This window comes from Trachinotus anak, unplaced genomic scaffold (assembly GCF_046630095.1).
Source record: "Trachinotus anak isolate AG129_WGS33_773 ecotype Australia unplaced genomic scaffold, CSIRO_AGI_Tana_v1 ptg000010l, whole genome shotgun sequence".
Lineage (NCBI taxonomy): Eukaryota > Metazoa > Chordata > Actinopteri > Carangiformes > Carangidae > Trachinotus > Trachinotus anak.
In genome coordinates, this window is record NW_027273861.1 from 16,855,682 (window position 1) to 16,873,930 (window position 18,249).

At 39.1% G+C, this 18,249-nt stretch overlaps 1 protein-coding gene across 4 annotated transcripts in view; it reads left to right on the top strand.

The window, feature by feature from the left end:
* The window catches only part of negr1 (neuronal growth regulator 1), a 138,555-nt gene that overhangs the window by 72,364 nt on the left and 47,942 nt on the right, over positions 1 to 18,249 (top strand). For all 4 annotated transcript variants that reach the window (XM_071487992.1, XM_071487989.1, XM_071487990.1 and 1 more), the window contains exon 4: positions 8,443 to 8,574. In XM_071487992.1, the coding sequence (XP_071344093.1) occupies positions 8,443 to 8,574 (132 nt within the window). The remainder of the gene's footprint in view (positions 1 to 8,442; positions 8,575 to 18,249) is intronic.

An 18,249-nucleotide genomic window follows, 5' to 3' on the forward strand; every position in this document is an offset into this window, starting at 1 on the left:
GATTTTTCAAATGGAAATGTGTCCATTTATTTCAGGAGGATCTGCATTTGTATTTATTTGTTCAAATGCAAGACCACATCTCCCTAGGGAAAAAAAACTCAAACAAGCAACACTATACATACTGGTAAATGAAGTCACACCTGATATTTTATATAAATTTAAATGATGATTTGGGGGGGACAAAAAGAAAAAAAGAAAAACTAGTACTGCAGCCAAAAATAAACTTAAATGGGTGAGTTTAAGAAATGTAACACTGACAGGAATAAATTAATAAAATACACATTTACGAAGCATACAACAGTCCTTTAACCACCACACTGGTCTCAACTCAACCCACATTTGGTCCTATAACTATTAATCTTTCAATTATTAGCAACCTTCTTTTTCCCCTGAGTTTCCTAAGCCTAAAAACTGTAGTATTGTTAATTTATTTGGCTGCCACTCAGGGTTTTGCTTCATATCCTATCAAATGATCAGTTTGTACAATGCAATCATCTTTTGGATGTCTTTATTACAGCTTAGCAAGAGAATTTGGCTGTGGTGTAAAAATGTATTTGACACAAAAATCATGAGTAAGCCATATCTCTGCAATGTTCTCTCCAGTCATAATCAAAATTGCTTAGCGTGAAGACAAGTCCTCACTGTACCAACCTGCAATGTGCAATGTGACTAATGCTCGACATAGATGCCAGACAATCATGCTTGTAGCAGAAATTATCTTTCTGATTTATTTCCTTATGTATACTTATACACAGACTCAAATTGTATTGGTCAGCCATTTACCACCATAACCTGACTGCACAGGTTGTTTGCACAATCATTAGTGAAGAAATTTACAATGTGATTTCAGCTGTATAGTTATTACCAGCAGTGCTGCAGGACTTTTTATGTTAGAACAGATTCAGCCATTTTACATTGACCGGAGTATTTATTTAGTGGTTATCAGCAAAGTTAGATTCTTTGAGTAGCCTGAAACATTCAGAGGGAGGAAGATCCCTCTGCACAGCTGAGAAACAGCAGAGTGCATCAAAAGCAATGTTAGGTGGATGGTGAGAACAGGGATGTGGGATGTAAGAGCGGAATAAAAGCCTGCTAATGCTCGATATCATTTTGTGGGCTTGGCAAAATTGATGTAATCAGGGCAATGATGTTATATCTCCCGTCCTACTTCATTCTGTTTGACTGATCTTGGAAGCTTTATTAATGTTTGACCATCTCAGAGATGCCATGAGAAGATATTTTCATTCTGAATCATCAACACTTGCAAATTGGAATATTTAGCTCAGTTTAATTGGAAGCCTACATGCCACCTGTGGATATCACCAAAGGGTACTGCTGAATGTGGGAGTCATTATTACTCACGCAGGCTTCTCATAATTGTACCAGTTAAATTGAGCCTTAGATTTTTAATGTAGGAATTGTGAAAGAAGCTGAAGGGCTGTTTCACAGCAGACATTTTAACCTGTAATAGCAGAAAAACCACAGGAAGAGCAGATAACAGCTGTGACCTGTTTAGAAATACCAGTCCAAATGCTCCAGCATACTGGGACTCATCAAAGACAGGAAGCCATTGTAAATCGCATTAACTTCACCCGTGCTCTCCTGTGCTAACATAAATAGTCAAAATGTCTGCCATGGCAAAGGTCAGGTTAAATATGTGACAAATGCTATGTCCATATTGTAATGTTTTATGGTTTCCTCATTGCCAGTTACCATAATTAAGGCAGAGACAGCGAAAAAGTTGTGGTGTTTAGGTGGATTTACACCTTAATATACATTGACATACTGACATGATGTATCCTCATAGCGTCTGTTAACTGTTCGTCATTGATCAGAGATGTAGACTTCATTTTGTCAGTTAGTTTTATATTTAGTTGATGTTGAATCTGATGCAGGGTTCTCATTTTCACACCACTTAGCCGGAGGCACCGAACAGTCAGTCTGGTGCTTTTTGTATCATGTGGTCAACCAAGCATAGGTGACACATTTTGCACCCACCCTCTTCACCCTCATGAAAGCTACATTTGTTAGCAGCATTGAGGAGCTCTAATGTTTTCTCACTTTGCAGCATCAGGACTATACATTTTTTATGGCTCATCAAAAGTAGGTTTAAAATGAAATTAAACGAATAGTTTGAGTGTGATATATGGTGCAGTGCAACTGGACGGCGGGCTGGGTGGCACCAGAGCAGCAGCCTTGATCTAAATAACTTAGGACCAAATTAAATTAGGCACCATCAGGTGAAAGAGATATGTCCACTACAGTGAAATTATGTTCTGCAGGCAAGAATATTTCCGGTTTGGATTTTTGCCATTTAAAGGAAAAGATCAGACTTGTTCCTGAATAGATCCTGGTGCCTTGTGTGAAATTAACTCAATATGTTAGGGAGGTTGATTAATGCCTAGAATATTCAGTCCACTCAAAGAAAAGGACGTTATACTGTACATCCTACAAGCAGGTGCGGATGACATTACTGATAAGAATGACACAGTGTGTTAATCCAGTACAGTCTCAGTCTTAACTGCATTGAAAAAAGGTGCTATTAAAATGTGAAACTATATGAAAAATTAATATGAACATGAAATGTAAAACTCAACTCAAAATCAGATAAGCTGCTCTCAATATGAGAAGAGTTGGTGGTTTTACAGAAGTCTGTAAGTGGACTTCTGCCAACTAAAATAAAAATGATCCCTTGCAAATGGATTTACCATTATGGGTCATCAGAGCAGGTGGAGACACCACCCCAATTTCAGGTCAAACAGGAAAAAAATATAGGCTTAGGCCTAGCCCACACGTACATGGGTAGTTATTAAAACAGGGAATTTCCTCCTTCATTCTCAAAATAAATCCTATCCACACAAGCACTGTTTAAAAAAAAAAAAAATCTCCATCCACATGAAAAAGCAAAAACATGCTGTCAAGATCAAACCGTTCCAACAGGCAGTGTTTTTGGATGATTTGTCTTTGGCCACAGGCAAGTGCTGAATATCGCAGGTGATCCTGTTGTCCATAATTTTAAACCTGGTGGTGCTGAAGCACTCAGATTGTGTTAAGTTGGCAAAAGGGTTGCAGGCTTGTGTTACCCACTCGTGTTTGTAGCCTCTCGGTAGGAATCTGTGTTCCATCTTTATCATTTGTTCTCTGAAATCTGTGTCTGAGCTGCATTTCAACTGTGAAATAGGAAGACTGTTTTTAAAGGCGGACTGTGATATGATTCTCCACGTGGTACTGAGTGAAGCTCAGATGTGCACTCTCTGTGATATAACCCTAACCATAAAGCCATGTTCGCCAATCAGAAGCCTGAAAAACCAGTGGCGCATTGAGGTAGAGGAGAATCATGTGTGGACTGATATTTGTAGTTAGAGTAGATGTACTGTACATGTAGGTGTTAAATGTAAAAAGTCCTGGTAGCAAGGTTAAATCCAGCCCTGTTTTGGCTACGTCCAACATTGCACAAAGTTGCCTAACGGCGCACATTACACAAAGAGAACAGCACACACTGACATCACAAGCCAAAGCCCACATTCCCCTGTCTACATGTCAACACAGAAAAAACAGTTTCTGAACGTCTTCACCCTGGAAAGAATTTTGCAAAAAGTCTGTTTTTCAGTGACCTAAAATGTGGACAAAAGATCAAAGCTCATACATAATACAAACAAAATACTGTGTAGACTTCATGTGGACTAGGCCTTAGAAATAATTTTGCTTGCAAAATTGCAATGACATTAAGCCTTGTTGCCCATGAAAAAATTTGTAGAAGGGAAGAAAGCCTTTATCCATTCTCATCCTGTGGCTCTTACGTTGCATTACATAGAATAGGAGTCTAACAGTATATTTCATGTATGACTTTTACTGTTATTTAACGTTTATTATTTTATGAACAATGATTGCCCTGCAACCTCACCCAGAGGCAAATAAGTGATTAGTTGTGTTTCCCAGGAAGTGACAAACAAGTTCCTGTGCGTTTCTGTGGAAACCGCAGCATTTGATCCAGTCATTTGGTAAATGGTATTGGAAGCATCAAGCACACTTGGCCTCATGGGTCAGTGCTTTTGATTTCATTGCCCTAGTAAAAGACACAAGTGCACACAGTGGCTTTCCACATACTGAGTGTATAATTCCCATTACAGTGACATACAATGAAGCTGTGTATTCAGGGCAGTGTATAGGTCAGCCATGTCAATACAGGGCACTGAGACATAAAGTCCTGTGAAAGTCTGCAGCTTTTTTATCAGAATAACCCTGCTGTGTACGCGCTGTGATTTTTAGCATTGATCACAGTATGCAGTAAACAAGCCAGACATATAGTAAAGTAGTGCAACAACGAATGGTTCACAAAAATCCATAAAGCTGTGTTTGCAATAAGTAGACATTCATTAAAATGAATTTATGTTATTTTAGCTCTGACGTGTACAATGCACATGACATGATGATCAAACTGACACACATGTACACACCCTGCTCTCTTTCTATGAATCGGTGGTGCATTATGAAATGCAGTCAGTGGTATGATTCCGCATTTGATTCCACAGTACTACTTACCATTACACAATGAAATTTACGTCCATCAAACACAAATGACAATGATATTACAATGTTTTGTTTTTAACAACAACACGGTTTTTTATTTGTTTATTTGTTTTTTTACTTTTTAAGTAAAGTAAGTATTGTTTATATTAAGCATTGTTGCAAGAGAGACAGCAGGCTGGTAAGATTAACACACTTCTCTGCCTTTTACACTCGTTTGCACAATTTTAAGACAGATGGAGTACAGTGAAGTCTTTTAAAAGGTAGAAGTCCTGGCTTGGGTAGCCCAGCTGAGCAGGAGACCCACTTATTCAGTGGAACAGATAATATGTGATCTCACTACATCAGTCATACCTTTAATTCTAGGTATATTGCTGAGGCTATAGGTTTCAGCACAGCTACTGCACAGGCAATCACTTGGACGGAAGCTACAGCAAGAATATTTCACACCACACTGTTAAAGTTAAATTTCATTTAAATGTATTCATTTATTTTTTGATTACATTTAGGACCTTTCGCTGTACGTAACTGCTGACCCCTGGTAGCCTGTAGAGATCCCAGACATTGTAGCAGATATAGGGTCAAGTCAAATTTCCCAGCATATTATTCACAAAAAGCACTGGTATGTCTATACATCTACACATCACTTGGGTAAAGTCATAGATACAGGTCGAGAATGTTGATGTTACCGTAGTCTGCTCAAATGCCTGTTATTTTTTAAATCAAACTTGCACTGCAACATTTGATCACTATACTGACACGCTCTGTACTGCACATCCCCCTCCCTCATCTGTGGGATTAAGTTTAAAAAACACTGTGTGCACCCAATAAAATCTGCTTCGACACTGGTGCAAAGCCCAGCCATGTGCCATGCACCATCACAAAAATAGAGCCCTTTGTGTTATGTCTCCATCCCCGAGCACTCTTGGCATATTAACAGGTCTGTTTTGGAGACACATCCGGGGTTTGTTTATGGATCAGTTTTTCAAACATTTTCATTCCTTTGCTGTAGTTTTTGTAGCGACAGCTTTCTTTGCCAAGAATCTTGGACTCACATTGTTGCCACCACAACAGTGTGACAAGAGAGAGGAAAGCTAATTATCGACAGTACCTTGAGTTTGAGGTTTTCTTTTTTGACATCGTAGTTAGCAGATAAAAAGCCTACACAGTTCAGAATAAGACAGTGACATTATATAAAAAGTCAGCACAGAATGGCAACATTTCAACTCCTGAAGCAGGGATTGTCTTGACTCTGGCTGCTCTTTTATGAAATGTATAAAAGTTCCCATCATTGATTATCACACTAATAGGCTTTGATACAAGAAGAAAAAAAAGTTTTCTACCAAGTTAATTTTGTTTTAAAACATTAAAAAAAATATTTATACTTTTAATTTTTACATCTTTACACCACTTTTATCTTTTCACCAAAAATTAACTGTTTTGCAAGTAATTTGTCAGCCCACTTGCAATACCTTCCTGGCCCACCAGTTGGCCCCGGCTCACAGGTTAGGAACCACTGTCCATCCCAAACCACCATTATCACCCTGAAAAGTTTTATATAGGCCTAAATAGATTTCACAAACACACACCGAGCACCACTGGCATTTCTCATAATACAAAACCTACTATGACAATCAAAACATTGTTCATGTGTTGAAACATACCAAGTAAATTAATCACTTCAACAATGTCACCAGTGAATAAAACTCTTTCATCAGTGCTTTAAGACTTAGACGTCAAATATTTTGATATTTTAATAGAACCTTACTGATTTTAGAAAAAGAGTACTGCAAAAATATGATGTAGAAAATATTCAGACACAACAATGTAACATGAATGATTTACTGTAACTATGAGAGAGACTGGACTGAGAGTCCAACCCAATGTGAGTCGCTTTACAGTGGCATCCATAATTCAAACCTTCAGAAATGAGAACATGTGTGCCACTTCAGCATTACTGTAAAATACTTATTACTGCACTGTATTAAAGGTTTGTAGGTTTTATTGTAGCCCACTATTTACTGCACTGCATTAAAGGAATAGATGGTTATCATACTACAATACAGCCAACTGCAAAAAACATTTGTGTACTAGACTGCACACAGCCACACTGTTTTTACTGTAATCTCCTCCAGAGTGGAAAGGCAAAGATATCATGAAGGACAAAGTAACATGCTTACAGAGGAGAGGTGGCTATTCCAAATATGGTTTTTGCATATGAGTATGGTTTTTGTTCTGATTCCCATATGGTATATGGTTTTGTTTTCTTGTATGCTTTACAACATTGTACTACAGTTACAACACTAACATTTTGGAAAAGTAAATGTATTCTGTCTCAGCATGGCCTTGGTGTTTCGTGTGTACGTTCCAACCCCTCTCAGCAGATTACTGTACTTTATTTACTATTTATTATACTTTAGAACATTGTATAGAAATGTATATACCAGCCTATGGAAGACAGAAGAGCTTTAGAATTAGAATAATTAATTGGCACCTGTACATTTGGTATTTGATGCAAATACTTGATTTTGAAATGTGTTTATGATATTTTCAATGCAGTGTTTTATTTTGCAGCAGATATGTGGCAGTTTTTTGGATTTGGGAATAGATTTTGGAAAAAATGAGATACATCTTCTTGTTTAGAAAATGTGTGAAAGAAAAAAACTGTATTTGTAAATTCACGCAATATAATTGCTGTAACTGAGAAAAGCAAAATGATAACCATGGAGTTATGAATCGGATAATAGACAGAAGAAGAAAAATATGCAATCATGCAATCAAATGTTTTCATGAGTTGTCAGAGTCAGATGAGAAATGCATCAACATAGTGACAAAATGCCTTTAGTAGTGAAATGTGTATGCTCATAATGACAGCTTGTACAACACAATGAGAAATGCTAATGTGTTTGGGGAAAAGATGGACTGTTTTGAGAACTGCATTAAGAGTTGTGAGAATGACGTTTCTGATGTGTTAATTCCATCACAGTGATTGAGAGTCTAAACAATCAAAAGTCTAAAACTCATACATATTCAGTTTACTGTTGAGATTCTGGGACCAGGGAATACCAGGAAATGACTGCAATGGTTGATTGATTATTAAAATAATTGTTGATTGATTTACTGTTCCTCAACTAATCGACTATTTATTGCTGCTCTAATGTTAATCAATACAATGAATGGCAGACCTGTGCTAAGATCTCTTATACTGTTGATTGAGGCAAACTTGATTTGTTCTTTTGTTCTGGATAAAATAATATAATTGATAAAAAATAATAGTTTATACTTTACTGAAAGTCAGTTTACCTCTATATTTATTCCCGATCATTCCGGCCGAATTATTTTGGATTGTATCTCATTGTTGCATCCTCCTCATTATTATACATTCAGTTCCTAATAGTAATGCATTTGCACAGGGTGAGCTAGACTGCTCCTGTGTCTCCTCTAACTGTTTTTCTGTGCGTTAGATTTGTGTGGATTTGTACTCCCTCCAACTTTTTAGGTGTACTATGCCTCTGCCAGTATGCCCGTCATGGTGCAATGCTGCTCCAGCCTTTGGCACCGTCAGCTAACTGTAAAGCACTGACATGTGCATTGAGCCATCAAATTTGTCTGTCTTCCAGGAAGTAGCTCTAACTGGAGTGGAGTTGGGCAAATGATGAGTGGATGACTGGAAATACTACGGATGCGAGGAAGTTGATCGGGGCTCAATACAGTACCTAATCGCATTGCATCTTCTACTCAGGCGTGAACTTGAAAGCCATTTACTACAAATTAGGGCTCCCCACACACTAACTACAGGCTAGAGAAAGCCTAGCGCTACAGACGGAGTGTGTGTATGTGTGTGTGTTTGTGTGCTGTGTCTGTATTCTTTGTAGACACGGTGTAAGTACTTTGCCTCCATTTTTCTATTTTCAGCCAGGACATATGACAGTGGTGAATCTCTTAACATCACCGGCATCACAAGGGACCAGGCTGGAGACTACGAATGCAGCGCTTTAAATGACATCGCCTCTCCTGACACCAAAACAGTAAAAGTCACAGTCAACTGTAAGTATATCTCTTTCTCCTTCCTTGCTTCCTTTTTTTCTGCACTGGCCTTACAGACACCAGGGCAGTCTTCAACGATACCAGTGTCATGTCCCTAACTGTGCACCTTCCAGAAGTTTGAAAAAGTAGAAAGCTAGAGCTTGAAGTTTCTTAATATTTAATGTGAGAATTCCCTTTTTGTCTGTGCATGTAGGTGATTAATTCACACTAAGGAAAGGTCTGACTGTTCTAAGCACTATTCCATTATGCAGGTAATGAGTCTTTCAAAAGTGTGAGGAGACAGTAATGAGGAGCCAGGGCATTAATGAATGATACTGGGCTTTAACTGTCTCGGCCACATGGAAATCACCACTCGTAAGTATGAGCAGGAATGGGTGCTGGACAATTATTGCCATTCCCTCTCTTTTTAACAGTGGGCATTTACTTCAGTGTTATTCATAGAGGTTTCTGCATAGATGCCCTGTGCTAAATCTCACTTTTGGCAGAGCTTATCAGGCAGTCAGCTACAGAGACGGGGGGACAAAAAGTGAAAGAAAAAAAGACTCCTCCTGGCTCAGTTACTGAGTCATATCCTGAAAGTTAATCATATAAGTTTTCTAATTCAAGTTTTAAAGAAATTGAATATTTTATTTAATGCACAGTTTTCACAAATTAATTCTTTTTTACAACAACTTTAAAATCCGGTAATATGTGTACTCTTTTTCCCCCACTCTGCATTAAAGCAGCTTTCAGCCTGGCTTTGTTATAAAACCAAGTCTTGTGGCCATTATTTCTGTGTAATGTCTGCCTCTAATGAGGTGGGCCTGAGTGGAGTTTTAGAGGCCAGTTATTTATAGCTCTACTGAAACATGGGTTCAAGGATGAAAAGTGCTTTGATGACTGGCAGTGTCTTTATGTTAGAGAACAAAGGAGATATTCACAATGATTGATAAGGCATGTCATAGTCAGACGCCAAATTTTAAAGTGAGACAGCAGGGGTATGAGGTTTATTATCCACACTGAGTGAATTGACTTTCCTTTGCTGTCAGACAAAGTCACCACAGCTTGAGCACCGGAGCGACACTTTGGGTGGGAGAATGCTGTAGTTGGTCAGGTGTTGAGGCAGTATTTGCCGGCTGCCCAGACTTATCTGAAGCTCCCAGAGCTACAGAGCTGTTCCTGTCATTGACTAGTTATTCATTCTTTGTTATGCTTCCATATCACAGAGGAGAATTGTCCAGGTATCTTTTGTAGACTCCTTTAATGATTTTTATTGGTCTACAAATTAGTTACTGAAAACTGCTTATGGTTTCTGTTTAATATGATATAATCCTCTAGGTCAAGGGTCGGCCAGTAAATTTGGCGTTGGGCCAGTTTTTTTTCTAATCCATTAGATGGCAGCCCAGAACAGAATCAAAGGATAATTTAAGAAATTGAAGAACAGATTCACTGTCGGATACTGTTATGTTTTATCATATTACATATAGATTTTCAGGATAAAATCTGTCATGTTGTCAATGCTATTTTGATCAATCACTAAATACTGCACACCAAGCTAATAGATGACGTCGCTGTGTGTCAGTCTATTTTGAAGTGGTACTAGCAAGAACATTTATTTTGCAGAAGATCAAGATTCTCCTCATTTATTCATGCTCCGCATGCAACAAGGAATCCAAATAGCAATCAAGACAAGAGCTTTGGAGAGATGTAGAGAGATGGATTTACACCCAAACAGCTCGAGGGTACTGGCTTTAACTCTACTTAGGACTGGATCAGAATCCAATTCTAGGAAGCCTTCTCTTATGAATTGAACGCCACAGTATTTCAATGGATACTGCAAACTGTCGACAAATGCTCAGCTGAGACTTTGTGCCTGTTGTTAAAATACCCCCTACAACAGATTTCATTCAGCTGTGGAATAAACATTCATTCTACCTTTGATCTGACTGTGCTATCCACCACTGCACTGAGGCCGACCTGGACACACAGACATGCATACACAGGGTGTAGGAGATGCACTTCCTCAAATGTAAATGCTGTGAACGTTTATGCAAATGTCACATTGCATAAATGTTCTTAATAAAAATAAAATAGCTAATACTGTGCGAGCATGCTTACACTTCACTAATAGTTGTTTATTTTCTTGTCACTACTCGACATTGTAATATTAGGTGGGCATTAAGATGTGCCCCCTGACCACAAGTAAACAGGTTTTGCCTTTGCCTTTATTTATCTGAGATGCCCATGACTCCCCTTAACAACTCTGTCAGGGGAGTCAGAGGAGCATGTTGTGGGTGTTTCTACCAGGAAAGGGCCTGAATTCCAAATAGGCCCAGATGACTGGGGCTTTCAAGGGAAAGGCAGGGTCAGTGCCATCAAAAGACATGGTGATGTAAAGAATTTGAAGTATTTTGAGTATATCCCTGCATTTCAATTATGCTCAGATATCTATCAATACTATTTTGCTCACAGCAGTTCTAATGTTCATGCTTATAATTAATTAAAAATGATCACAGTTTTGTTGGCCAATTACTGTAATCAGGAAAGAAAGTGAGGTGCTCTTCTTTTTATAAACATGGCCATGGTGAGTATGTGAGCAGAATTCACAGCTGCAGGGCACTGGAGGAGGAAGGAGGCGTACAAATGGCTGGCAAACTTGGAAGCACACAGGGCACAGCTTCACTGTGCAAAGCAAGTGAAATGTTGCCATGAAGGAAAACAAGTGATGTTGAAGAGATGTTGGTTCAAACCTGAACCCAACTTTAAGATAGGAGGGGATGAGATCATACAGTATAATTAAAAAAAACCAAAACAAAGTTACATCTACCGTGTCAAAAGGTGCCCAATTAAACATCTGTGCTGCTAACATGGCATCAACTGATTTGTCTTCTTTACACATTTATTTCCTGAAAATTGACTTGTGGCAGCTTTGTGATTATCACATGGACAGAGAGAGATGATCATAACAACTGGCTTGGTTTCAGACAGCTTCAGTTGCAGCACATGAAACAGTGACGAGCAAGTAAAATGTATCACAACAAGACAGTTGGTTGCCTGTGTTCTTTCCACGTGTGACTTAAGTTTGTGCAAACTGCCATATCCCATCTTGGAACATGTTGGTGTTCGAACTCTGTAGTGTCACTCATTCAATGAGGAGTGAGAGCAGACAGCTCTCTCTGGAGAGGGAGAGCTTTTCCAAACTACAAAAGAAGGTCAGACAACTTTGATTTCTTAGCCTGAAAAAGAAACTGGTTTTTGTTATTGTTTTACGTGTATGTTGGACCCTTTCATTCTACATCGAGGTGGCTTCATTAATTAATCAAACATTGGCTTTTTATCTCAGGCGGAGGTTTTCCACAGTGGTTTCCTTCTCATTCATCCCTCCGACTCAGCCAGCTAGATGTGATATTTATGCCTTTGAGCCACACTGTGCAGTGAGAATTTCAGCCAATAGCTGCACCCACCCGCAGTGAAGATGAATATGTAAATTTGAAAAGTAGGTCAGAGATCAAATTTCATCAGGTAAAATCGCTGCTGAAATATCCTTTTGCCAAGCAGGGCTTTTTAGCCAATCTGATTCTAGAGTGACCTTCGGCATGACTGCCGTCATTCAGGTTTAGCAGATAAAAGTATCCAGTCACCATTCATTCATCACCAGACGTATAAATACAAGAGGCGCAGGCCAGTAATTTAATTAATGCTGTCTGATTAAGGTAGTCTTTTGAGTCTTGGAAATATTCAAGCAGAGGTTAAATGTACTGGACTTAACACTTGGAAATAGCTGCACAATGACAATGCCCATCATATCATAGAAAACCAAATGGCAGGCTTAGTGTCACGAAAGCCCTAGTGTTATTAAAACTCCAAACATGCTAGAGCTTAATTTTGTTTTCATTACTTTGGTTTGCTTATTTTAATTAGTGGCCTTAATCTGCAATTAGCCTAGAGGTCAACTATACTCATAATTTAAAAAAAAGGAATTGTTTTGAAAGAGAGAGAGAGAGAGAAATTGTTTGAACATGTATTTAATTAGACTGTTAACCCATGAAATGTCAGTGTCACTCACTCTTATGCCGCCTTATTAGAACGATGAAAGAGAAATAGTGCAGACATGACTGATTGATGTTCGTGGCTTACTTTAATTTAACTGCTATTAACAAGAAAGCTATTCTGAGAGGATCAACACTGATACTCTGACAGGGTCAATGCACAACATGATGGCCTTTTAAATAATTGAACAGCAAATTCCAATGAAAAGATAAGATGTTAAAAAAGAGTTATTACACTGTGAGATAAAGTAAAAGGTTTATTTACTTTAAAATACAAATGGCACATTCCTTGTTGTTGAGTAAAACTGACACCTGGAGACAGGAGAAGCTTTAAACATGAGAGGGTGATTTTGTCAGCCAAGTTAAACAGCTGTATGGACATGTGTCCATACTGTTTAGGATTTTTAATAAAGTACATTTCTTGCTTCTTACTATGTAATTATTCTCTCTTGTTTGAGTTTCAATGTCAGCTAATGTCTTTATCTTAATTCAGAGTTTGGCACACCAAGCTCTCATCAAAGCACGCTCTGGGGCACCTCGTGAATAAAGTCTGATGTGTGACAGTAGAGCATGAATGATACAGTAGATTGGGATGTAGTGCAAATGCTTCTCTTTTTCTTTCACAGAGGGAGAATTGCACTAGGGTGGAGAGAAGGCAGTGAAGAGTGGCCACCAGCTGGCTCAGGCTCTGCCTGCTGTGGCCATATCAGCCGCTCCAATGGACAACTGTAATTCATTTATTCAGCCCCCTTATCTTTGTAAATGAGCACATGTGTCACCAGTCACCATGTTGGAAGAGTGACCAGGCAACTTTCATAAAAAAATACAAACATATTTACAAAATGGTTTGAGAGCTGATACACTGACTATTAAAGCTCCATCACATAAAGTACTGAAGTTACGAGCTTTTTAAACTGCTTGGCCCTATCTCACTGCCATTTGAAGGTGTTGGTGTTGCCTTTTTCTGGTTTACTGTCTGGGACATATTTTGTTTATGCAAGTCTCATGGTTGCGCAGCACTTTGAATGCTAAATAGCCACAATAAAACACAGGACCTTTCATGTGTGAGGTGCTTGTGAGGCCAGAAAAGTCAGACTCAGTGGAGCTACATATTGGCCATAGCTCAAACAGTGTGTCAAGAATTATGAAATATTTCTAACTAAAGGGGGGAGATCTCAAAGATTAACGCTTTGTGCAGACACAGGCTGCCCCATCACCCAGGCTAAACTAATTACTGCAGACAGCTTTTGAATTAAGACTTGTCAGAGAGACATGGCATATGTGTCACAGAGCTGCTGCAAGAGAGGTTTTATATCCACTGGAGCTACCTATCAACACTGTCTGATTAAACCACGTACATCACACAATTTAAGAACTACATGTTTTTTATGGATTCTGATATTTCTCCTAACTCTCTGGGTTCATGAAATCCTTCTGAAACATACTCATTATTTCAAAACTGCACTGTCAGCCATCTTGCAACAGGCTGTTTTGATATAATGGTCTTTATTGAACGTGGACTCTAAAAGTCTGATTTCAAAGTATAGACATAGCATACTTTTGATAACAGTGTCCAACAAACAAGAAAAACAGCAGGAAACTACAACTTGTCTATGTTTTAGGTATTATAATTCCATAGCATTACCAAGAAAGGCCTGTGATATGTCACAGTTAGACTGGGTGTGATACAGAACCTCAATTTTTCAGCACAGAAGGTAGAAGTAATGTATGAGAGTTTAAAGGCTGTGCAGTTACCTCAATTGTATTTTGAGACAATTTCTATTTCTGTAGAGAAGAAAAAAATGAATCTTGTCTATGCCTACGAGCAACAGGTCCCCAGTTCCACTCCTGGCTGGCTGGACCTTTTATTGCATGTCACTCCCCCACTCTCTCTCCTGTTTTTCCTGTCTGTCTTGACTTTACCTGTCAAACAAAGGCATAAAAACGCCCCGAAAAATAACTTTATAATGTCCATGTAGAGAATCTATCCCCACCTGAAGAATGCTTATTAAACTTTTCTCCATGTTGCGAGTGAATGACAGACAGTCATGCATCAGGCTGCTGAAAATTGTGGTTGACAGTTACCAACAGAATCGCTTCCTTCCTTTTGCTTTCAAAATAAAAAGGCGAGAAAGTTTTTTTTTTTTTTCCCCATTCATTGGGGAATGTGTGTCTTGGTTGTAGAGTGATCCTCATCAGAACACACCACTAGCTATATGGGTAGTAATAAGTAGGAATTTCTGTACCTTGAACCATTTAGTGTTGAACGCAGACAATAGATTGAATTCCTGCTACTGTCGACCCACACAGTCCTGCACGCTAGGCTGGTTATTTATATGCTTTGCATTGTATAAAAAGAAGGAACACAATGTTCCCTAGCTGTTCTGAATAGAAATCTTAATGAATTAATAAATCTTGGCAGCAGAACCATTCCTGACTGACAAAAAAACAGGACAATGAAGCCCACAGATGGCAGTGGGGAACAGTGTCTCTGTGTGTAAGCTGATAAGTCATGCACTGATGAGTCCATTTCTTAATTGCAATGAAAACTCATTTTCAAATCTGGCTGAAGAGGTAGGGTTATTAATTGATCTTTTAATTAAAAAGCCTGCGTTCTGTGGGTTCTCTTGGCAAACAATAGTTTGTAGCTAAATAAATCATATTCAATCTTGAAGCACACCAATTAATCATTAATAGTCACATGGGGTTCACTTAAGGCAAGCGACTTAGTGAAGCCCTGTACATTAAGGTGCGATGCTTTCTACACAAACCCTGTCCATTAATACCAGAGAGAAGGTCAAACATTTTATTCACCATTAACATGCTTCTATTAATTCACTTAGATGTACAATTGGAGACATCATCTTTATGTTGATGACAACCTCTATAGAAGGCAGATGTAATGGAAGTTGGTTTGTGAGCAACCTGCAACTGGCCATTTGTCACCTGGCAGGGCCTCGCAGCACCCATTTTTCTGCTGCGCCTGTGCTATTCCTGGACCCAACCCCTCACCCCCATCTGGTGGAGTCACCAGGATTCCAGGCATGATTAACAGCACCACAGCTTTCTCTAGACACTAAATTACCTGGATTATTGGGCCTTCATGACTTTTAGTGCACTGCTTTGCATTACTCTTCAGTTTCTGATGGTGTATTACACAATATATGATGATATAGGACACGCCAGCAAGTTGAAATTGGAATTATTGGATTGGACTGGATTTTATGGCTGTGATCTGTCTTAACAGATCCCAGTGCCAAGATCCAAATTGGTATTATTGATATGCATATGAAATTACAGCAGTTTGGACCACCTACAAAACCCAGGGGGGATATTTTTCTTTATTCCAAAATGTTGGAATGAGTTTTAAGGGGTATGGAATTGTGTGACTTGAGTGGTAAGAAGGACAATTACTTAGGCCCCCACTACCTTTGAATTTTTCTCCTTTGCAGAAAAGAAACTTTAGTGGCGGTGAGGTTTTATGAGAGGTGCCCTTGGTAAGATAGATTATGATAGATGGTACATGTGCCTGGTCTGACAATGGATCATTTAAGGAGAAATCTGGGTTTGTGTTCATAGGTACCTCTCTTGGGTTACACAACCAGGAGGGATAGCCTGTAGAGCTCATACTATTTGTAGAGATTTTCTTGATTACTTGTTTTTTTGTTTTAAACTAATTTTGCTTGCCAGAATTTTAACCAACTTTTGATAGAGGACAGTAATCCAAGTTCCAACTTTGAGTCCAATGAAAAGCACAGTGTTCTTTTTGGCAATTAGCTGATCCTGTTAGTAATAAATAAAAGGAAACACATCTCAATCCTCTCTCGTCCAAAAAGTAAATCGGCAATTTGCCAGTGGTTTTGTGTTCTCAGTGTTAGCATGAAAGACAGTGACTCTATATGTGAGGTCTCAAGTATTGACATACCTGCCTGGGCCACCATGTGCACTGTCCAAGTAACTGTACAGCACGACAGCCAGGTCACCCTGACGCTTTCAGAGGCTTCAGATAATCAATGGCCCTGCACAATGACACCAATGGAGGATTACGAGGATTCACTAAGCCTCTGTCAGTCGGCATGCTGCATTGATTTTGTTATACTTGTTATTACTTATTTATATTTCTGTGCTCTAGAGAACCTTTACATTTTTTTCTCCTTGTTCCCTTCCTATTTTGTAAATATTTCTGGTCCAGATTGTCAAATGTCAACAATCTGATTTGACTTTATCAAAAGCTTTAGCAACCATTCTTATTCTTTGCTACGGGTTGTTAGCTCTTGTGCCTAGATGCCAATGGCGTTTTGTTGGCCGTCTTTATGGTGTGGTGACCACTACTGCTGGCTGTGTGGTGCGTTAAAATAGACACAGGTCTGAAGTCAGAAAAGTGTTGATATTTTGGGTATTTCTGAAGGGTACACACTCCCGCAGCTTGCACACATACACACACACAGACACAGCAAGCACAGACATCCAGTCAAGGTCTACTAATACCCCCCAGTATGGCATCCAACTTTTCAAACAGTGATAAATGAACAGGAAAAGCTGTGGCATAACCCATCGCTTAATTCACTGTCTCAAGTCCTTCGTATTATTCAGCTCGGCCACGGAAGAGGGAAAATAGCTGAATAATTGGCACACATATGCAAGGACAGAAAATCAACATACACTAGTCATATGAATGTGCTCATTAGGATGCAGAAGGAGGTTGGTGAAAGGGCATCCATCATCAGAGAGCACACTGTCACCTCACTCTGCCGCTCCTACATGATCATGCACCACATGTACAAACCCTCACATGTATCTTTTACACCTCACGCGGATCTGTTGCACCCCACCTCATCTATCTATGTTGACTCTCACAGGTTGGCAGAGAGACCATCCACACAGTGGGGCATTCTGTATTCCCTTCATTAAAATGAGAATCAGTTGTTGGCAATCCCACTGTCTCAAAGGAATGCATATATTTGCTATAATGAAGCGTGTTGTTACTTTCACATACCTGGAATACACATCAGAGCTACCCCGTGTTGTAGGAACAGGGCATGCAGACATCTTTACTGTATTAATTTATCACTGTTTGCATTTTTTCGAGTTGGATGCCAGTCAGCTTGTGCTGTGCTGGGGAGGCTGCAGCAGTCCGTACTGAGGTCATCCTTTAGGAACATCTCCAAATGCAATTGGAGGTAAAGGTTTGCAGGCGCTTGGCCAAGCCATTCCACTTGATAGAGGCTAGAGCTCTGATTGACACGTCGTTCTTAAAGGCTCATTGTCAGGAAAATAAATTGTCCCCGCCACATCTCACTTTCAGACATGTATGGGCAATTTGCTGCTAGCTGCAGCACTGACCCCGAGAGTGTGGACTTTTCCATGTATCATATTGTTTTAATCAGAATCCGTATGAATGGCTTAAAGTAATATTGCTTGAGTTGTATGTGAAATGGCTTCACATCTGATTTGGTGTTCACAACACATTTATTATTTGTCAGGCTTTAGGGAGTCAAGCCAAGTTAACATAATATGTACTGTCAGATTGAGTCCTATGCCTTATTATGATTGGTTCTCCTGTTTCCTAGCTTCTGTTGATTAATTGAGAACAGTCACAATAATACCAGTGGGTACGATCCATTGTACATATTCAGTTCTGTGGGGA